At 45.9% G+C, this 23,039-nt stretch overlaps 1 protein-coding gene across 3 annotated transcripts in view; it reads right to left on the reverse strand.

Moving 5' to 3' along the window:
• SLC4A11 (solute carrier family 4 member 11) overlaps positions 1 to 23,039 on the reverse strand; it is a 98,194-nt gene that overhangs the window by 61,837 nt on the left and 13,318 nt on the right. For all 3 annotated transcript variants that reach the window (XM_059470677.1, XM_059470676.1, XM_059470675.1), the window contains exons 2-3: positions 18,549 to 18,599; positions 7,336 to 7,479 (exon numbers count right to left, since the gene is read on the reverse strand). In XM_059470677.1, coding sequence (XP_059326660.1) covers positions 7,336 to 7,479; positions 18,549 to 18,599 — 195 coding nt within the window. The remainder of the gene's footprint in view (positions 1 to 7,335; positions 7,480 to 18,548; positions 18,600 to 23,039) is intronic.

Below are 23,039 nucleotides of genomic sequence, written 5' to 3' on the forward strand. Positions count from 1 at the left end.
AATTTTGGAAAGCCCAGAGCTTCATTCATCATTCATCCCAACAACACACAGCTCAGATTTAATCCAGGCAAGTTCTGGGCTGGTATCTTAAATGCTCACTGGAGTGCTACAAAATCACTCAGGGATAGCAGCAAATCCACTGGAACATGACAAAGGGAAGGGAAAAATACACAGAGTTTTCTCAAGTGTTCTTCTGCCTTGTTCACAATAAATATCCATTTATTTCCTGCTGGGCATAGTGGGATCAAACCCTGCAGGAGATTGCCCATGACACATCCAAAGCTCAAGTCCAACCACCACCAGCCTGCCACTCATTTTCTCCTCCTCCACAGCACCACCCCTGCCTCCCTCCAGCCAAGGAGGGGTAAAAAGAGTCAACACCACTGGCCCTTGCACCTCCACAAAGGAGTCCTTCATGGGGATAACATGGATACAGAAAACCCTGGATTCACCCTACAAGAAACTCCCCATCAATCTCCTCAGCCAAGAGCAGTAACTTGAAAATCTCAGTAATTTGAGATTTCACACCTGAATGTCACAATGAAACTCTACGGGGAGGTCAGGACCACGTGAAATTTTCACGTCTATTTTTGTGGCGCTCCTCGCCGGACAGAGCAGGCAGCAAAAGCCTATTTTAGGCAAGCGAGCGAGCAAGGGGCATTATTGTGTGTGTGAGGGAGAGCTGCCAGGGGTGGCTGAGCTTATCTGTTGGGCTCTGCTCCAGGTCCTGCCCAGGGGAAAAGCCAAAAAGTCAGCAACGCATCCCCTGGCAGGCAGATCAAGGCGCCACGCGCATCCCGACGTTCTGGGATGCGTGCACACAGGCACGGAGCGTTACTGGGAACCCCACGAGCGAGTCCCAGGGAGCTCAGCTGTGACAACTCTGAGGAATTGTCACCATCAGACCTTGTGGCACACTCTGTCTGTCCTTTTATTCTCCAAACAGGCCCTGTCCAACTTCAACACGAATGAGATTTAATGCTTTATTTGTTTGGTTTCATCCCAGCTGCCCTGATAATATCCCTGAGAGCAACCCTGAGAAACAAAATCCCCTCCTTGCTTCCCCTCCACCCCCTGCTTAGGTAACAACATCTGCCATGCAAGCCTGAAAACAAACCCCTGAAAGTCAAACACCAAAGTTTAAGGTTTTTCACCGTTTGCCTTAAGAGATCTCCTTCCACCCAGGATCCCTTTCCATCCTTTTCCTCATCCAGGTCCCCAGTGCTGCCCTTAACACCTGAGAAGATCCAAAAGCCCTTGGAGCAAAGCCACCACTGGATGCCTGCAGCATCTTAAGACAGTATTTTATTTTGGGATAAAAGGAGTGGAAATTAGAGAAAAAGAGCTTTTTGGCTGGGCACATTTCTTTAGATCTACAAACACTCCCCAGTGCATCTTCACAGTAAATATATATAAGCACAGTAAAATAAATCAGAGCAGAATACTGTATTAGCACTTCCATGGTTTTCCCTGAAAAATAGCAAAGACCTGGTGTGACTGGAAGCATTTAAGATTTTGAGGGCTTATTACTTAAAAAAACTAAAAAAATCTATTTCATCTTTGCTTTTTATCAAGGGTCTGCCCAAATCTGAGACTCAGCCACTTGTGTCGAACCACACTGCGAGTAGAAAAAAACTGTTCTGCTTTTCAAATCTGCCTTAAAGATATTTAAATAAAACCCCATCACCACATGGAATGACAGGAGTTTGTCAGGAGCACTGGTGACACCTCTTACACACCGCTAGCAGTGAAGGATTGCACTAACAGGATCTCAGAGGGATTCTTTGCTTTGCTGTCCTGAACCTGGACTAATCACCCCCAGATTTGAGTAATTTTGGTTAAATATTGTTAGATAAATAACTATGCCTTCATTATCCCACATTCCCACAACAGGTGATGAGAAAAAGAGCCTGAAGTCTGCTGGGTTCATCCCACAAATCCCCAGGCCAAAGGCAGGTGGGAATAAGTAATCTGGAGCAGCAAAAACAGCAGGACAGCAGGATTCTTTGCTTTGTTGTACTGAGCTTGGACTAATCACCATTAGATTTGAGTAATTTTGGTTAAATATTGTTAGATAAATAACTGTGCCTTCATTATTCCATATTCCCACATTCCCACAAGAAGTGATGAGGAAAAGGGCCTGAAGTCTGCTCAGTTCATCCCACAAACCCCCAGGCCAAAGGCAGGTGGGAATAAGGATTCTGGAGCAGCAAAAACAGCAGGGCAGGTGAAGAACCATCCCTTACACTCCTGGGTGGGGAACTGGGAAGAGAGGGGACATCACAAAGATTGATTAGGGGCAAGGTGTCACTTGTGACACCCATGTGCAATAAAAGCCGAATATTTCATGAAAAAACCCACCTGTGGTAGATTCTATCAATCAGTTTGGAGCAGGGGGAAAATGTGCATTTTTTTCCATGCACTCTAAATCCCACAGGGGGGATTTAGCTGCTCCAAAGCACCAAGGTGAAGCACGGAGAAGGGAGGGTGCTGCCTCCGTGCAGAAGCACCCGTGCTCCCCCCACACCTCCCTCAGCTTCCTAAGCAGCGCTTTGAAAACACCCTGGCCAGGAAATTCGGAGGGAGGCCGTCCCCTCCCCGGCACACAATCGCTATATCCACTTTCCATTAGAGGGTAGGAAGCCTCAGGAGCCCAACATCCCACTCTGACATCAAACTACTAAAACAGGAGTTATCAGATGGAACGCGTGGGTCAGCATTGTGCCTCGAGACATAAAAAGGACCTTGGTATTAATGTGAGGAAATGTGACTATTGTGTGCAGAGTGATACCCATTCAAGCCCAGACCACTTGTCTCTGGACCTTACTCTCCCTGGAATATCCTTGGCGCCAGCATCCAGCTTTTCTCCTCGTCCCCTTGAAGGAAAAAAAAGTCATCGGGGCAGGGGCTGGGCCAGGATTTGGATGCTGTGTTTTGTGGCGGCGGGCGTGCACGTGTGTGCCTCAGGAGCACAGGAAACTGTTGATTCTCTGTATCTAGGAATGATCAGTCTGAGCAGGGTGGAACAGCCTTTAATTTCTCCTGAAGCGTAATTGGTGTTCCGCTGCTTCCCCCCCACACCCTGGCAGAGCCACATCCTGCTTTCCAATTGGCTTCTCACTGCCGGCAGGAGTTTGGCTTGTGCTCCCCAAAACTCTCTAAAATCTCCAGTCTGAGCATCAGCTGCAAGTGGGATAAGTAAGGCAGCTACAGCTCCACAAATCCTGGAGAAATTGTGCCTAAATTTAAGGATATACTGTGCAAAACCTCCTGCAATGTGGGTAAGGAGAGGCTGAGTTTCAGAGCCTCAAACTACAAAAACAACACCCAAAGAACAGTTTTAAAAGCCCAAAGTGCAAGAACAAGAGCCAAATGATTGTTTTAAAACCTAAAACTGAACAAAACTCAAAACTGAAAAACATCATCTAGGAATGATCAGTCTGAGCAGGGTGGAACAGCCTTTAATTTCTCCTGAAGCGTAATTGGTGTTCTGCTGCTTCGCCCCCACACCCTGGCAGAGCCACATCCTGCTTTCCAATTGGCTTCTCACTGCCGGCAGGAGTTTGGCTTGTGCTCCCCAAAACTCTCTAAAATCTCCAGTCTGAGCATCAGCTGCAAGTGGGATAAGTAAGGCAGCTACAGCTCCACAAATCCTGGAGAAATTGTGGAGGAAATATTGTGCAAAACCTCCTGCAATGTGGGTAAGGAGAGGTTGAATTGTTTCAGAGCCTCAAACTACAAAAACAGCATCCAAAGAACTGTTTTAAAAGCCCAAAGTACAAGAACAAGATTCAAATGATTGTTTTAAAACCTGAAACTGAAAGAAAAACTCAAGATTCAAATGATGAAAATACATGCCTGGCTGATTTAAGGGAGCTGCCAAGGAGATAAGAACACTGTGACTGATGGCAAGGATGTGCCCCCACATATTCCCAAGACTCACTTGCATGACCTGTCCATTAAATTTAAGGCCCAGCCTAAACCAAACTGCTGTATTTATTTGCTTGTATTTAATTCCAGGTGTGCTGCAGATAAAGCTTTCCTGGACAAAAGCCTGGAGTGCCAGGACAATGAGGAAATGTTTCCCACTGACAGAGAGGACATTTAGATTAGACTTGAAAAATAAATTATTTTACAATGAGGGTGGTGAGGCCCAATTGCCCAGAGATCTGCCCCTGGATCCCTGGAAGTGTTCAAGGCCAGGTTGGATGGGGTTTGGAGCAAACTGGTGTAGTGGAAAACATTCCTGCTTACTGCAGGGGTGTTGGACTAGATGACCTTTAAAGGTCACTTCCCACCCAAACAATTCTGTGATTTTACTTGCAAACATTTATTGTGACTTCAGAAAAAGCCTCAGCCTAAAAACCACCCTGATCTTCCCCCAAAAATGCAGATCCCAGGTCCAAAAGCCTCCAGCTTCAGATAAACACCCACCTTCCTCTTAGAGCTATGAATATTTGCTAAAAACAAATGTTACCACCAAAATCCAAGTTACAAGGATGAAAAGCAGAAAAGAATTTAAAAAAAAACTTCCATCAGTTAACACAAGGAAGCACTGGAACACCCAGGAGAAATGACCCAAATGTTACCACTGAGCAGCATTTTAGTCCTCAGGCATCTGCACTGCTTTGGGCTCAGTACTCCCTGCAAAGGCAGCCAGTATTAATTAAAAATAACACAGGCCATACCTTGAACCCCAGATTTCTTCAAGCCATCCTGTTTTACACACACCTGTGCACAAAGCCCAGTATTTTATGTCAGTGGTCATTTGTTGGAGTTTTATTGGTCGTGCTGGGTTTTGTTGGCTCAAAGCTTAATCCCACACAGTGATCTTTTTAAAAACAGAATTGCAGTGGAGAGCATCCAATTATGCTCATGGAGAGCTGCACACACATCACACAGAGAGGAACAGCTCAACAGGACGATGCAGAGCTGTCACTGCATCTGTAATTCCACCTTCACTGCCTGCCAGCACCTGCATCCCAGGGTTCCAATTCATCCCCTGCCTAAATGTGAATTTTGGATCTTTTTAGCCCTTTATTAAGGTGGGCAGCAAACTCACAGCAGCTGACCCAAAAAAATCTCCAGCAGGAGAGAGTTTGGGTACCACATTCAGCCAAGAGAGCACATTTTGACTCAAACATTTCACCCAGCTTGGAGAACACAGGAAAATTAGATGAGGATGCAAAGATTCCATTCCCATACTTGGTTTTCCTCTGTGTTTTCAGAGCAACAGAGGATTTTGTAGGATCCTGGTGCACCAGCTCCCCAGGGGTAGGAAATTAGGTGTTTGGGGCCTCTGGCGTTGCTTGGAGAAACCCCACTTTTATTCCTCCCTTCTTTCCAGCTTTGACAAACCATGCAAAGGTTCAGTTCCAGCTTTGTTCTAGGAAATCAAAACCTGAGTATAAAAACAAACCTCCCAAAGAGTGGCAGTGATGGAAGGGAATTTCTGTGCAGGGAACAATTCACTCCCAGACACACCTTGGCTCTGGCATAATTAAACCTCAGTTTGGGAACTGGGTATTTTTTTCAGAAGTTCAGGGTGTTTTTCTTGAAGGATTTTAAGGGGCTCATCTCAGCCACCCTCAGCCACCCCTCCAGGAGGATCAGCTGTGCCCTGGGCAGCCGCAGACTGATTTGATGTGTGTAAAATCCAGCCTGGAAGAAACTCCAGTAAAACCATCTCTGTAAAGGAACTGATAGCCCAGATGACTCCTACCCCTGGACTCTGATGAATTCTCTGCATAACAGTGAAAAAGTCGGATTTTGGCTACCTGGATCACTTTGATGTTGTAAAAGGGGGAAAAAATCTAGTTTTTCACATATCCCCTTATTGAAAGTTTGGGGTTTTGCTCTGTCTGAAACTCATTTTAAAAATCTCCAGCCTTCCATTTGAAACAGGACCCCAACACACCAGAAATCCATTTTTCCTTAAAAATTCTGATCATCTCAGCTGAAAAAAAAAAAAAAAGGATACAACTAATATCACCAGCACAAACAGCAATGCTTCAGGGAAATAAGGCAGCCTTTTTTGTCCTGTTTTGAATGGAAGGGAAAACAAAAAAAGCCCAGAAGGACACACAAGGAAAGTGAACTTCTTCAGATGCAGAAGAATCCACAGCACTTGCATTCCTCATCCCCTAACAATGCACCCCACGGCATTGAGTCCTGACTTGTCATAGCAGAGCACAGCTCCCTTAAATCTTTCAATTAAGATGGCATTTGTAAAATTGCAGGCTTGGAAATTGCTGGATATTATTCCTAAGTTCAAGTCACTGCTCAGAGTCAAAAAGCAGACTCCGGGACAGTCAAAGAGGAGTCCAGGCTGTGCCTAGTGTGCATCACCATTCCCAGTAACTGCTCACTGCAGATCAACTGGGATTTGCATGTAACTCAAAAATAACTTTTAACAAACTTAAAGGACTCTCTGACACTGTGACACCAAGAATAAGCCAGAGCCTGTGCATTTAACCTCTAAAATAGCCCACACAGGCAGGCTGCAGCTGCTGGGACAAGTCCAGGCTGCTCTGTATCCCAGAGCTGTGTTTTCCCAGGTATATCCCACAAAATCCAAATTTCACAAATTGGATGGGAAAGGACCTTAAAGGTAACCCAGTTCCACTCCCCATCAGTGGGCAGGGACAACTTCCACCAGACCAGGTTGCTCCAAGCCCCATCCAACCTGGCCTTGAACACTTCCAGGGAATAAAGAAGGTTAAGTTTTGTCTAATTCAGAACGACTTATCTTACTAAAACTGAAAACATTTTCTAGAAAAATAAAATGGTTGCTACAGCTAAGAAAGATTGTCACAGCTACCAGCCACAAAAAAAAACAAAACCTCTTTAGCTGTATGACTTGATTTTTATTTTCTCCTAAAACCTCTGTTTCTCAGACCTGGCTTGGCACTATGTGGGATCTCAGTTTAGATCTGTATTCCCTTCCTCTTCCAGCTTTACTTTTCAAAGGATTCACTAAGTATCAGCGCTGGATTTTATGGGAAATTAAGCCAACGGGATTTTGTGCAAAAGAAAAAAGTTAAAAATTGCATATGAAATAAAACAAAATGATGACAGAAGTTTTTTGGTGAATAGCTTGGCTATTCTCCTTCCTCATCATTTATCAGTACTGAGGATATTAAAACACTGTGCCAGAAGCAAAGGTTCAAGGATGGGTTGGACAGGGCCTGGAGCAACCTGGCCTAGCAGAAGCTGTCCCTACCCTTAAAGAAATCACATTTAAGATCCCTTCCAACCCAATCTACTGTGATCCCATGAAATCCCACCAGCAGGACCAAACCCCCTTTGCCACCCCTATTTTTTGGGGCCACTCACCGGTGGCGCTGGGAGTGCCCTCGAGGTTGACGTTGACGAAGAAGCGGATGCTGTCCGCGGACACGATGGTGGAGTTGACACCATCGAAGAGCTCCTCGTTCACCACTTCCTCCTTCGCATCGTCCGTGTCGCACTTGAGGTACCCTGACAATGAGAGGGGGGTGTCATAAGAGGGCAGGCTCTCAGGGCGTGTTGCTGTTGTTGTTGGCAGTGAGGAGGTGTCTGTGGTGTCTGAGTCTGAGTCCAGGCTTGAGGGGCTCTCGGCCATCGCCGGGGCCTTGTGAGGCGCCGCTCTGAGGCCCTGCGAGGCCCGCGGTGTTCAAGGAATGGCACCCAGCATGTTTTGGGGTGGCCTCAGAGGCTTCTTCCTCATGCCAACAGTGTGGGCAGCAAGACTCAGCCACAACACCTTGCTCCCCTTCAGGTAAAAGCCACCACAGGATGAAAATGCTGCATAAAAACACCACCAAAAGTAAGAGTTGTGCCCCAGCCCACCCCGAACTCAACATCTCAACTGAGCCAAGGCCGCGCCGCTGCTTTGGGACACGGCAATTTGAAACTACAGGTGGAAAAATGGAAAAAAAGTAAAAGAAGTTTCCAAGGAGATACCTGATATGGACCGAGAGACCCATAGTTCCCCAACGGGCAGAGGAGCAGGTCACTGGGGGTGGCAGCACTGAGAATGCGAGACAAGTTTCTTAATTACACCAGACAACTCCTTAGCCTTTTGCAAGGCTTTAATTAGAGTTTAACCCAGCCTCATCCAACAGCAAAGTGGTCCCTGCAACATCTCATTAGGGAGCAGCTGGAGGACTCTTGTAGCACACTCATGTATCATGTTTAATTAGGAGAATTAGGGACATTATAGAATGTCGATTTTTACATTACCAGGATTATTCAGCAGCTTCTCCTCATCTTCTAACAAGTCTTTTATGCCTAATTTGAAGCAGGAGGGAGATATTTCATTAGCTGGCTCTAGGCACTACAGTGAAATGAAAAGGGAGAGCTTCAAGGCAGAGGCTTGAATGGAAACTAAAATATTGATGGCTTTTTTTAAAGCCTTGTATAAGCAAATGTGGAGGCAGCAGCTGAAAGCAGCACATGCTGCCTCTGAGGGATCGAGCCAACAGTTCTCCACCACAAAACACAAACCCAGAGGAGTGAGGCCACAAACAGGAACTCAGTAACACAGGACAGGGGCTGCAGCATTTCCTGCCACGAGCTGATGGAGCGCAGCATCCCCCCAGAGGGCTCAGAGGGTGCAAAGGGCCTGCAGGAGCTTCAAGCCTCCAGATGACTCCTAAACTACTTATCAAAGGTGTGGGATACTTGATAAAGCCCCTCAGATTAACCCCCCTCCTGACCTCTGCCTCCTACACCTTAGAGCCTGACAGGAATTAATGTGAATAAGCCCTGAAGTGCTCTGAAGGCTTCAAAAAGCATCCAAGGTGCTGCTGTCCCCATCCAGCAAAGCAGACTGAGGATATCACCCTCTGCTGCTGGCAGAGCTTGGGGTGTTTGCAGCCCTGCACGATGGAAACTTGTCCAGACAGAAAAAAAGTGAAGTGAGGAAAGTACAGGAAACACCTGAACACTGAGGGCACCACCAGCTATGGAATCTCTGCTGGCAGATGTGGCAGGGATGGACAACAGCCAGCCAAGGTGCCCGCTGCCATCAGAAGTATTGCAAAGTCCCTCACAAGCATCTCAATCGCAAACTAAGTCCCAAAGTTGGGGTTTGGTTCCTCCAAAATGCATGATGGACACCATAATCTCTCCTCAAAGCTGAGCACCCACAGTGCTGACATTCCCCTCAGTGCCAGGAGAGTTTGGGCAGCCCTGCAAAGGAAAAAAAAAACAGCCTGGGGAAGGCTCTTTCCACCTCAACCACATCCAGAGGAGAAAAAAATCAGCCTGGGGAAGGCTTTTTCCACCTCAACCACATCCAGGATTGCAGCCTCAGGGAAGTTCTGAGCTTCATCTCCAACCTTCCCACTCACTGGGTCACATAAGGATGGTTTGAGCACCCAGCTCTGAGAACATGGCTGAGTTTTTCCTCCCTGTCCTAAAGGAACGAGATGGGTAAATAGGGAAAAGCCAAGCAGGGAAAATTATTTATTCCCCTCCCCAGCCACTGAAAGTGGTTTGATAAGAGGGTGGCAGTGGTGGAAACCAGAGAGGGCTGGAGACAGGACAGAAGCAGCCCAGGAGCTGGAAGAAGGGCAAGGGTGGAGTAGGATCAGAGGGTTGGGCAGAGGTCAGCCAGGACTCTGGCAAGGGAAGCATCCTCTGTTCCTCCCTCTTTAGGGGAGGAAAGAGCAGAACAAAAGGCAGCTGAGCCTCGTGTCCCTTGGGCAAGGCAGGGACAAAACACTCGGCCTGCAAATAATCCCCAACCTGGGCTGGACAGGAACTGCACTCCCAGACAGGTGTCTGCTCTGTCACTGAAGCACCTCCAGGCTCAGATCACTCCTGTTTGGAATCCTTCAGCCCATTTCATCTGCCAGGAGCTTGAAACCATGAGCAATTCACGCCTGTAAAATGCAGGGTGACCTCGAGGTGACCACAGGCTCTGTGGTGGCAGATGCACCTTCCCTGTGAGCTGCAGCCCTGCCTCCAGCCCTGGCAGCTGCTTCCCCCTCATTCCCTGATGCTCACTGAGTGCCACCCCCGCTGCTTGAAGGGCAGCAGATGCCACAAGCGACAGCAGAAGCTGTTCAGCTCCTCTGGAAGTCTGATGGTTGTTTTGCAGAAGTTCAGAGCAGGATCTGATGTGGCTGTTGCAGAATTTGTGCAAATGCCAACTAAGTTTCCATATGGATGTCCCAGAAACACTTCACAGACTCTGTCAGGAGCAGTTGCTTCAGAGACAGAGGGCAGAGTTAAACACCTTTTCATTGGCATCAGATTTCCTGGGGGAGAGTTTAAGACCTTCAAATTGATGCTCCCCCCATCTTTATCACTGCAAGTTGGCACCTTCAGATGAAGGCAGCGTTTGCTGAAGTGCCACGAGCTGTGTTGACAGGGCCAGTCAGAGCCCTGAGCACAGAAAGTGTCACTCCAGCCCAAAATATGGTTGGAAAGAGGAGAGAAAGGAGAGAGAAAGGGAGAGAGAAGAAAAGAAAAGAAAAGAAAAGAAAAGAAAAGAAAAGAAAAGAAAAGAAAAGAAAAGAAAAGAAAAGAAAAGAAAAGAAAAGAAAAGAAAAGAAAAGAAAAGAAAAGAAAAGAAAAGAAAAGAAAAGAAAAGAAAAGAAAAGAAAAGAAAAGAAAAGAAAAGAAAAGAAAAGAAAAGAAAAGAAAAGAAAAGAAAAGAAAAATAAGAGAGAGAGAAGAGAGAGAGAAGAGAGAGAGAAGAGAGAGAGAAGAGAGAGAGAAGAGAGAGAAAGGAGAGTGAGAAAAGAGAGAGAAAAGAGAAAAAGAGAGAGAAGAGAAAAGAGAGAAAAAGAGAGAGAAGAGAAAAGAGAGAAAAGAGAGAGGAGAGAGAAGAGAAAGAGAAGAGAGAAAAGAGAGAGAGAAGAGAGAAAAGAGAAAAGAGAGAAAAGAGAGAGGAGAGAGAGAGAAAAGAGAGAGAGAGGAAAGAGAGAAAAGAAGGAGAGAAAAGAGGTTTGGCTGAGGAGGAGCTGGAACACAGTTAAAGCTGGCCCAGACCAGTGCAGCCCTCCTGCACCATGAAGAACACACTGTGGTCAGGATAATCCCCCTCAGACCACCCTGCAGGACTCATCTCATGGCAAAGAAATGGAAAAACATGAGAAGTGCATGAGACCAAGGAGAACAAGCAGCATCCTTCAGTGCTGCAGGAACAAAACCCCCGCCTCACCCTCAGAAGCAGCAGATGCTTTCACCTTAAATCTTCCTTTGCCTTAAGGGCTTCCCTCAGCCCATACTATGCAACAGGAAAATAAACCAGAATAAGTAGAAAATAAACTCAATTTTATGCAGGTGCTGGGAAGAAAAAAAGAAGAATAATTAGGAATTCTCTGGTGATTTCCCTGCAAAGCATCAGCCCTTCCTCTGTAGTTAATCCCAGACCTGCTGTGTTCTGATATCCCAATATCCACCCAAGATCAGGCTGGATGGGGCTTGGAGCAACCTGGTCTGATGGAAGCTGCTCCTGCCCATGGCAAGAGGGTGATGGATGATATTTAAGGTTCCTTCCAACCCAAACCATTCCAGGATTCCATGATTCCATTCCCAGCCTTCTCTCCTTACTCTCCTCACATTCTCAGCTCCATCTCCCAGCTCCTGCTGCTCTCAGCCCTCTCACAGCTCTGACAAGGTGCCTGCCCTGCAGCTATTTTGCTTTGGAGCTGAGTTTTAGTGCTCAGGGCTCTGTAGGGAGCAGCAGTGACTGCAGCTGCTGCCATCAGAGGTGGCACTGAGTGTCCCACTGCTGCTCTGGTGGCACCTGGCAGCTGCACCTGGGCCAATAAAATCAGCTCAGCAGGAAGCTCAGCCTCAGCCACGTCAGATAAATTCCCTGGAAAAGCTGAAGTGGAAGCAGCACTCCCAGCCCAAGGGCTGCAGGCTTCTCCAGGAGAGCCAAAAACCTTAATCAAGCTCATTTTCCTGGGAGAAAAAGCAGCTTTATTACTAAAAACATCCTCTCACACCCCAGGTGATGGGAATTATTCCAGCCACAACGCCTGCACAACCTCTCAGGTGACAAAGCCACTTGTGGAGCTCTAACCAACATCTGCAGGCACAAGCCACTAACTCACAGCAGTTTTCTGGAAGCAACTGATTTTTACCCTCAATTTCCAAGGCAATCTTTTCACCAAGCCTGGAAAACTGTTCTCATCTACAGCAGTGCTTATTCCCTCTGTCAAATCCAAGCCCAGGCTTCCAGAATCATGGAATTGCATCTCCTCCTCTTCACCTCTCCAAAAAACTCTCCTCAGAAAGCCAGGAACCTCAAACTACATTTAAAGAGGCTTTTTGAGCTCTGATTGGCAATCCAACGCTATCAGCTTGTCACCTTAAAAGCAATTTCAGATTCCTCAAGGAAGTTTTTAGGCACAGAAGGCAGCAAATTGTTTTGGAAGAGCTTGAAAACCATTTTTGCATCCATTTTCTCAGAGGAATTACAGGTCAAGTACAGAGGGTCAAAGGAATCAATGATAATAATGTACATTCAATAATTTTTAAAGGTAAAGGAGCATCAGATGGGACATGGGCACTACCCTAAAATCCAGCCTGGTTCTTTTCAGCATCCCAGTTCCTGGTTGTAACAGAGTATTAAGGAACTCAAGAGAGATTTAAGCCTAAAAACTCACTTGGTAATGCTGGTATTGAGTTAAAAGAAGTCATCTTCACCTAATTTTTCTCCTCGTGGATTTTTAACTTGCTCTAGCCAGGAACAGACACTGATTTTCAAGAAAGGAATGAAGTTTTAATTAACCTGAGCTCTCAAAGGGTTTGTTTCACTCCCTGCAGGCTCCAATTCACTGCACCATTTGGAAAACACCCAAATCCCAAACTTTGGGTGCAAAAGGAAACTCAATTAATAATGGAGCATCCACCTCCAAAGTGACCTTTCCACTCTGCACAGAAAACACAGATTCCTGGTGCCTCCATAGGTTAGGTAACCTTCCAGTCAGGTAACTCAGGCAGGGAGAGAGCAGCTGGAGGATTCTGGAGAGATCTGGAAGAACTTTGTGCAAGTGTTATCAGTTTTCCAATCTCCAGAACATTCCAGAAAAAAAAAGGTTTAAACATCACCCTACTTCCACATGAACCACAGCAAGTTTGTAGGCACATCTCACAGCCTGATTCCAGCAAAATCACCCACTTAACAAAATAATTCTCTTTTTTTCCAGACAAAATGAGAGCAATTACATTGCTATAACGACATTTTTTTAGGTAAATACACACCTAAATTTTACACATCCCTGCTGAGGTTGAACTGCAAAGTTTGGGCTTTGTTTTGCATGACAAAAGTCATAAAAATCCTCTTCTTTCCTAACAAATTATTGCATTTCACAGACAAGAACAACTGCAAGGCTGCAGCCAGCCAGCCAGCAGCACCCAAAGCTGTCTCCCACCCTGCTAAAACTGTGAGGCACAATGATTAAATAAATCTGGATGCCTGCTAGGATTTTAAGCTTTTTCTCTGGTTCACATCTGAGAGAGTCCCTGGCAAGGCTCACAGGAGATTTATTTACCCCTGGCAGCCACAGGGACCAACTGGGGGGGCTGGGGGTGTCCCCAGACCTCATGGCTGGACTGCTGAGGGTTTGCTGCAGAAAATTCATCAGCCAGGAGGACCCAGAGCTTATCCTGAATACCTTGGTTAGAAAAACTCTTTTATTGAGATTCACAGAGAAGTTGTGGTTGCCTCATCCCTGCAAGTGTCTGGACAGAGCTTGGAGCACCCTGGTCAAGTGGAAGGTAACTCTGCCCATGGGAAGGGTGGAAGAGGTGCTCCCAACTCAATAAATCACTTTAGATTTTAACCAAATAATTCGGGTTGGCACAGGCAGATCTTCAGATCATGTAAATAGGATTTACATGAGGTGTCCCCCAATGCCAGACCTTCCACAGGTACCTTAACAGTGTTGGGTGAAGCTTTTTGCCTCTCTATAAAATACAGATTTTCTACAGCAATGACCACCTGCTAGGATGATGTCAATCCATTACCTAAGGTCAAGAGCACAGATTAAACCACAACCTCCTCTTGCAAAAGCAAAAAAAAAAAAAAAAAATAAAATCCAAAGCAGAGGTAGAAAGTGCAGAGCAGGTGAGTCAGCAAGAGCAGAGCTCTCCCACATCCCTGCACCACTGGCTGACCACAACCTCAGCTGCATCTTCCCAACCCTACTCCAGCCTTTTGTCATGAAGAGCCAGATGAAAACATCAAGCTTCCCCTGCCACTTCAGTGATAATTCATAACAGAGCTCCAAGAACTGATCTGTTGCTGCTGAAAAAAAAAAAAAAAAAAAAACCAAAAACAAAAAAACCCTCCAAAACAAAACAAAAACAAAAAAAACCCCAAAACAAAACAAACAACACCCAGGCACTTTTGAATTAATTCCAGTATTGTATTTTGCAGCCAGATTTCTAGGAAATGTTGTGAATAATCCAAGTAATTCAGTGGAGTGTTGTGGGGGTTTTTTGTTTTGTTTTTACAGAACACAGGAGCATGTGGAGTTTCAGTGCTGCAGCAGAACCCTCAGAAATCAGGGATGTTCCTGTTCCTTTTGGTATTTTATTAAAGGTTTTTCTCCTGATGATTCCAGAAATAAAAATGTACAAGAGACCTGTGAGCCATCTCCTGGTGCTCTCCCACAGGTAGCAGTTCATCTCCTGCTGCCAAACTGGGCATCTCATGGGAAAAAACCCATTGTGAAAGGATTTGTTTCAAAAAAACATTTAAATTAATCTCCTACTTAAGCAAACAATTCCAAGATAGATAAAGTCAAATATATTTTAAAAATAAAAAAAAGAAGAAAAAAGAAAGAAAACTCCCCCAGAACACATACCAAGCTGAACTGCAAACTGAAAAACAAAAACAAGCAGATAAAATATATCCAAACATCCCAAGCCAGTCTGGGGCCTTGGGGCCCTTCAACACAACTGTGATTTATTGTGCCAGCAAAACCAATTAATAAGTCAGAGGAGACCAAGCAGTGAGGGATTTGCTCTGGAAGACCAGAAAAAAAAAAAAATATGCTGCAGGATCTGTTGAGCCAGCTTTAAAACAATGCAACAATTCAGATATCCCCAGCACTGCACTGGGATTCCATCCCTCAGATTTTACAAGAAGAACCAGAAAACTTCTGGGTTTGTGTCTTATCAGGGAAAGTTTTTGGCTCAGTTAAAAACCTCATCATAATTTGGGGAGAATTTAATCACTTGCAGGTAATTCCAGTGCTTTTAGAGCTCCACTTCCACAAGGAGGGTGCAGGATGCTCACAAGAGACAATGAGGGGCTTGATGAGTTAATTCTGAGCCCTGATTGCTGAGCTGCATTTTATCAGGACTCCAATTATCCCCAGGTTTGGATTGGGGCTCCACAATCATCTCATTACTCACTTACACTCACCAGAAAGAAAACTCATTTGTCAAAAGAACCTTACAGAAGATTTAAGTGGCTTTAACACGCAAGGAGGGGGACACCAATTACCACCAGGCCCTGCCAGGTTTGTTTGTGCAAGAGGCTTCTTCCAGATATCAAAAAAATGAATAAAAATATGGATTTTCATTAGCAAGATGGCACAGGACAACTGTTAAAACTGACAGCACACATGGGCTGAAAACAGACCATGGCCATCAGATGTTATCAAATCTGCTGCCACCACCCTCAATCAGAAATGTCCAACTGGGTAGGCACAAATTTATTTCCTTTTTTTCCTCTTAATTTTGCCTGTACAAACAAACTCTTCACCAGATTTTTTTTCCCAGCTACATTGTAAGTATTTACCTTTTGTAAGTATTTACCTCATGCAAGGCACTAAAAGCCACAAAAGTGGCTTTCAAGTTCTTCCAGAAATAAGGGAAAACTTGAACTCAAAGCTGATTTCCTTGATGAACTTTCCAGACTTTTAGCTAGTTAGGTTGGGAGATGGTTGGGACCATAACAACCTCTGAATTTCCCAAACAGTCACATATTAATTCACTAGAAAATGCTTTCAGGGCTTTCCCCAGCTCCTCAGTAATTACCAGAGCTGCAAATTACTAAAAACTTGAAGTTTTTATGGATGTAAACATCCAGGACGTTCTTCAGTGCTGAAGCCAAGATCATGCTCACTACAGTCCTTTCAACTGAAAATGAGTTTTCAACTTTTAAATTTTAACATTGCTGAGAACACAAGAAAGGTAAAGAAAAGTTAGCTGGCAAAAGACAGACACAGGCTCCGAAGAGAGCCTCAGATATGCTCAGAAACAAAAACATCCTAATTACTAAGAATACAGAAAACCATATGTATATGCAAGATCCCAGGAGGAGATAAGGAAAAAAGCTCCACTCTACACAGAGCAAGAATATCAAAAGATGTTGCCCTGCTGAGAAAAGGGAGGAAAATGTCCAAAAAACAGAATTTAAGAGGTTTCTTTTTTTTCTTTCTAGGGGGACTGGGGATTTTTATTGCTTCAGAGGTGGGGCAAGAACATCTCCTGCCTGGCAGATCCCCACAAGCTCGGTGATTTCATAGCTCCATTTCAAAACAAGCTGTTTTGAAACCCTGTGAAAAGGTAACATCTTTATCTGTGGTTTCCTGCAGCCCTGATGACGTTTTGGGGTGAAGACTTTGAGAATCTGAGGGCACAGAGCTCCTGCAGAGAGATCACCAAAGCAGCACAGCGGGGTGGGAGCGCTCACACCAGCACACACTCTGGGATGTGCTGTCCATCCACCCCAAGGCCTCGGCGCAATCAAGCAGCAGAAGGTGACTCATCACTCCACAGCAGCTGAACTCTTCCAAAAGGTCACTTTGTAATGAGGAGTAAGAGTGACAGCAGCTCTGAGAGTGAAATAACCAAGAAATCCAGTGTATTTCCAATCACAACACAACAAGGGCCGAGGAGGAACCTCCCCTCCTTCCCCAAACCACACAAGCACAACAGGAAAGCACCACAGAGCTCCTCAAAGCCCTCAGAGGCAGCTCCAAGGTGCTGTCTCCTTAAGACAAAGGAGGAAGATGAGTAATACCACAAATCCAGGCTAGAAATGCCCATTGCCATGGCACCAAGTCGACAAAAGAAGAAGCCGCTCTCAGAAGATGCCACAAGAAGAAAAAAAACATTCAGAGATCTGCTTCTGGGGTTTTTTGTTGTTTGTGGGGATAGTTTGAAGAAGGCAAGACTGAGTCCTGGAAGGGGACATGTAGAGGCACCTAAGATGTCAGGACAGACAGCTGGGCTCTGGCAGAAGGGTTTGGGGAAGAAGTAGGGCCTTGTACTGCCAAAATCAGCAGTGTATCCCCCCAAACCCTTTCACTGCTCTCAGGCAGATGCTGGGGGCTCAGTCACCTCCCCAGGTCCCAACCTAGGACACCCTCTCACATTCCCAGTCCTCAGGAAAGCACCAACCACGAGCCCACAAGTGAGGTGGGAAGAAGGGAAGGAGCAGGGCTACCCCAACCTCACGTCCCACATACCCTCAGAAAACCTCCCTGAGTTCAAGCATGATTTTCTGCCCTTCTGCAACTCAACCCAGCCTCCAGAGAACACCTCTGGCTAGAGATGAGAGGACTGGCTTCCAGTTTTGTCCTTTGACTCCCCAAAATTTGTTCTTTGTATGAGAAAGGGAGAGCCAGTGCCAAAGGAAGTGCCGTCACCAGTGGTGCTGGATCAGCTGACATCTGGCAGATATTCAACTTCCCCTTCCAGATGTCAACCTAAGGCTTGGCCCACCCTGGAACAAGAAAGATGAGCCTTGTGACAGCTACAAGCATCTAAGGGCCTAAATAACCAGAGAATTTTAGTCTTTTTTCTCACCATTTGGAAGTCCTGAGTATTTCCAGCACTTTCAAGGGCAGGAAGCCCCAAGCCCTCAGGGACTACTTCCTGAAGAGGCTGGAACTCTCCAGAAGATCTCTCCCTAATACCCTAAATACATGCTGTTTTGGGGGGAAACACAGAGCAGGAGGTTGGAACAAGATTATCTTTAAGGTCTTTTCCAACCAAAATTATTCCATCATTCTACTTCTCCAAAATCAGCAGAGAAGATGGGACTTCAATACCTCCAAGATCTCAGTCATCTTTGACACAGATGATCCAAGTTGAGGCAGATGATCCAAGTTTTCAAATGCCACCATTTCATCTTGCTTCAAAGAAAATAAAAAAATTTCCTTGCAGTTAAAGATCTGTCTGCCAGAGCCATCCAAGTTTTGCTTGATGCTCATTGGCAGGATGTCTCCAAAGGGATCCAACACCCACGCATGATCCCCACTCCAGAAAAAGACAAGCAGATACACCTGCCAGGCTGTATGACAGGAAAACATCACAAAAGAACTTGAAAAACAAGGAGCCACCCAGAACAGTCACCGATGACAATGAGTTGATTATTTACTGCCTATCTCAAACATCTACAGGATTTAAAAACACGGAGCCTGCTCACAGTACTGGATTACACAAGCACCACACCAGACTGTTTTCACATCACACTTCAGCTGAATGGATTCTCTATCACCCATGGCAGGTTTGCAGCTACTCCTGCAGTGCAGCTCTCCCTCCAATAAGGTGTGTGTGCAAAAAAGTCAAATAATACTTGCCACTCTCTTCAAAGAAGTATCCATTCCTTGACATCGCTGCTGGTGGAGACTCTGGAGAAGACAGAAAAAAGTGAAACATGAGAATCATCAAGATGCTGAATGTCTTCACTTTACAGCACAAAGCCAATGACAAAATACTGCAGGCATCAGATTTTTCTGAGTGTGGTAAATGTAACTTTTTGCTTATTGATATTATAGTATTTACCAGAAATTTCCTTTACAGCCACAGGCAGTACTTGGAAAAAAGTGTCAGACAACCTGGGCTGGGACCACAAAAGAGCAAGGCTAAAGATCAGGATGACTCTGATCATCTCAGGGATTTACCAAACCTGAACAAGTACGTCAGCAAAAACACAAACTAAACATCTGAAATGTTTTTATAAAAATACTAGCCACAATTAAGCCCAGGTAGTACCTTGTGCTCAGACAAAATAACCAGTTTAATTTACAAAAAACAACTCAATTTTATGAAAATGGGAATTCACTTTCCATCCTGCTGCTCCTGATCATTAGGATATCCCCCAAACAGTGCTTGGCACTTGAAGATAAGCCCCAGAACCCTCCAGCCTTCCTTGGCCCACTTCCTGAGCTGAGGTCCTGCAGGCAACACCATCTGCACCAACAGGGTCTGGTGAGGAAGCCACAAATGGGAAATGATGCTGAGCAAGAGCAAATCCACCAACACAGCAGCAGCAGGGATGGATCCCCAGCATTTATTAGGAACAGGAGTTTTGCTACTGAGTCAGTTCTGCAATTCACTGCTGGCAAAGCAGCCACTGAACATCTATTGGTGTGATAACAGAGCACAGCAGCACCTGCTCTCAGGTGTGACCAAAGCCTGCTGCCCAAACCCAGCCTGGCTGCTCTGAAGGCTGACAAAATGTGACAGCTCAGCCTGTGTGGGCAGCAGCGCCCCTGGACAGGTGCATGGCTCATTTTACATCAATAACAGAGCCCTTGATTTCAAGCCCTGAGCAAGAATCACCCAAGCAGCCCCTTGGAAACGTGGGACTCGATGCTGCCTCTTCACACATTTCTTCCCAGCCAAAATGCAATCAGAAAGAGGAATAGGTTTGCTGTGTCTCTCCCCAGCTCATCAGGCTAATCAAACATTACCTACGCAAGCCTGCGATGAATTTGGGCCAACAAGGAAAGAGGTTTTGCCTGCCTTATTGTTCTACAGATTAGGCTTCCTGCTCTTCCTTTGAGGTATGACACTGTTTCCCAAAGACCCTTTCTCTGCCCCATCACTTCTGGCTCCCAGGTTGCAGGCTCTTTATTCCCTTGTACAGTGTGCCACGTTTTCAGGGCTCACAATTGCTGCTGGTCCCCCGGGAGCCCTTGTGCACATGATGGATGTAAAGCCACTTGTCACTGACGGCAGCACCTCCCAGCCCTGTCACTTGTCACCACTCAGACCTTCCAGCGCCCACAGGTTCCTGAAGGGATACCCTGATGGCCATGGGAAAAAAAAAAATAAATAGCCAGCACATAAACCAGAGGGCAATTCCAGTGTCTGGTCCAAAGGAGAAACACAATGTTCCAAAGTTCATCCCAGAACAATGGGCTGGAGGAACAAACGGCACCGAACTGTGGCCAAGGGGCACCCATTACACGAGTCAATTGTTTCCCTCCACCTGGAAGGGAAGGAGAAGATCCATCCAGACTGATTAGCATGTTAATGATCAAAGGAAAGTTTTTAAAGACTCTTTTATTGTGCAATGATTGCATTTACGTATTTCAGGGAAACAAACAAAATACGCCGCGGCGGCGGGCGGATTACCCAAGGAACCCACATTCCCAGCAGGATGGTTTATCCATTTCTCACTCCTCTTATGGCTTCTGAGGGAGCCTGAAGCAACATGTTCATCCTTCACTGGGCAAAATGAGACCCTCTGCTTTTCCTTTAACTGAACACAGCTATTTCTGTGGGTTGATGCTGTCTAATGATCAGGAATTGGTTGGTTTCTTCCTCAGAAATTCCTTCCAGCTGCAGCATCCCAAAGATTGGCATCACACCTTTATGGGAGACTGGTTTGGTCCCTGCTTGGAGCAGGCATGAAAAGGGCAAGGCTGGGGTGTTACAGCAGGCAGTGCCATTTCATTAGGTGCCACTGGTTCCTCTGAGTCACTAATGAACCACAGTCCCCCCGGCAACATGCTCAGGTAATTATGGTGGAGGTGCTGTTTTTTTCAGATGAGTCATAAAACAGAGGTCTTAACCTTGTAATTAAAGATGCAATGGCACGTTTGGGGAAAGAAAAAAAAAAAAAAAGATAAAAAGTCAGGCGTTCACCCTACTATGTCCTGGCAAAAACCCAGCCCTGGTAATTTGTCTTCTCCCAACATAATGCTGTCCCACAGCACCAACCCAATTCAGACTTCCAAACAGCCTTGTTGGCGCCTTTGGAAAAGCTCTTCCATCCCCCACGGAAGGGGCACATTAACATCAGGAACCTGTGCCTGGCGTGCCCAGGAGGTAAAAGGTGATGGGTGTTTATACAAGCCCAGACACAGGCAGGGAGCCACGGGAGCAGCTGAAAGGTCAGGGATTAGCACAAGTGGAGGTGGGAAAGGTAAATTGGGGGCTACAGCATCTGTACCTCTGATGCACTACAGAATTCAACATTCACCTGACTTTTTCATACAAAAGTTTGGGTTGGAAGGGATTTCTAAAGGCTTATTCCACCTTCCCTGCCATGGGAAGGGATATCTGTAACTAGATCAGGCTGCTCAGCACACCTGATCTTGAACATTTCCTGGGATGGGGCATCCACCAAATCTCTGGGCAACCTGCAAAAAATTTATTCTTTATGCCTAATCTAAACCAAACCTCTTTTCATTTATAACCATCACCCCTTGTCTTATCCCAAGAAGCTTTTCTAAAAAGTCTATCCCCACCTTTCCTAAAGGCCCTCTTTAAGCAGTAAAATGTCACAGTAAGTTTACCCTAGAATCTTCTGTCCCAGCTTTGGATAAATTAGGAGGAAATGTCTTAAAATGTGTCTTCTAATACAGGACATCTCTTTTCCAGTTTGAACAACCCCAAGTTCTGAACTGAGCAGAACAAACCAGACAGATCTCAGGGACAGCCCAATTAATCTCCTTACACGCCAGTCCCTTTCTCCCCTTATTCCCCCATCAGCATTCCTTATGCTGAGAGATGCTACCTAAGGACAAGGCCAGCTGGCTCCTGCTGAAGTGCAGGCTGAGGAGCAGCCAGAAAGACAAACACATCAGCAGCTCCACCTGCTCCCCTCTCCTGGCGCTTACAGGATTTCACATCCAAGGTCTCGGCTCCTCGGCCGCGTTTTGCTGCGCTGGGTTTGGGCTGTGCAGAGCTGACAGCAAGGCTGAGCCTGCTCTGCTCCAGCAGCCACTGCCTGACACACACACCAACCTTGTATTTCCTCTCCCCACCTCACCTCCACTCCTGAAATTAAAAAGAGTTCAAGCAAGGGCCAGTTATGAAACACCGCAGTGATCGATGCAATTGCTGGGCTTAGGGAAGCCTGGGCAGGAGTACAAGTCTCCAAATTCATTAGGTATCAACATGGTAATGCTCCAGCGTTTGCCTGAAGTTGCAGAAGTGTTTCCATGAAGGATAAATTTTCCTCCAGCCTGTAAAGTGCAGGGGTTTCCTCTCTGCACACCCTCAGATCCACCAATCCCATGCCTCCCGTTTCTTCCACTCAGGTTTTCTTTCAAAGGCTCCAACAGTTAAAGAAAAAAAAATCCAAGCAAAGAAATTTCAGCAAGACAAACGCTTCTAGAGACAAAGCTGGAAAGCACTACCCCAAGGAGCAGAGATGGAGCACAACAACTCATTCCTGTGCCTCTGAGTGGTCTCAGAGAGGTCCTGCCTCTCTTCAGACTCCTTCTCACTCATCACCTCCAAGGACAACCAGACTCTCCAACTGTTCTCTCTATCCAAAGGCAGAACAAGGTGTCACCTTCCACTGTCTGCCCAAAAGCACATGGTGCAGCTCTCTTTTGACAATTTAAGCCATGCTCTTCTTTTCTAAACATTAATTTACTCCAGAAAATAACTTCCCACTGCCACCCCAACCTTATTCCCTGCAGGGATGCTTGTTAGATGAGACTAAATTGGAGAGGCACACGGTGTTACCACTTCTTTCCTTCCTCAAAATGAAAATTTCTGAGCTTTCTGAGCACTGAATTCAGACGTGAAGAGCTGAAGTGCTGCAAAAGAGAAAACAAAGCTGCTTTTTCCAGACTCAAGGATGCAGCTGAAGATTTCATGGCTAAGCCAATACCCTTTGAGCTGAGGCAACAGCAGCGACCCCAAGAGCCACCAAGGCAGAGGAATATGAGAGAATCACAGAATTATCTGAGCTGGGAGTTAAAAGACCATCCAAGACTCTGCCATGGGCAGGGACACCTTCCACCAGACCTGGATATGACATTTATTTTTAACTGGCAGCAAAGTCAGGGTTGCTGTTGTTGTTTAAGGTGCTGGGATGGAACAGC

This window comes from Ammospiza nelsoni, chromosome 4 (assembly GCF_027579445.1).
Source record: "Ammospiza nelsoni isolate bAmmNel1 chromosome 4, bAmmNel1.pri, whole genome shotgun sequence".
NCBI lineage: Eukaryota > Metazoa > Chordata > Aves > Passeriformes > Passerellidae > Ammospiza > Ammospiza nelsoni.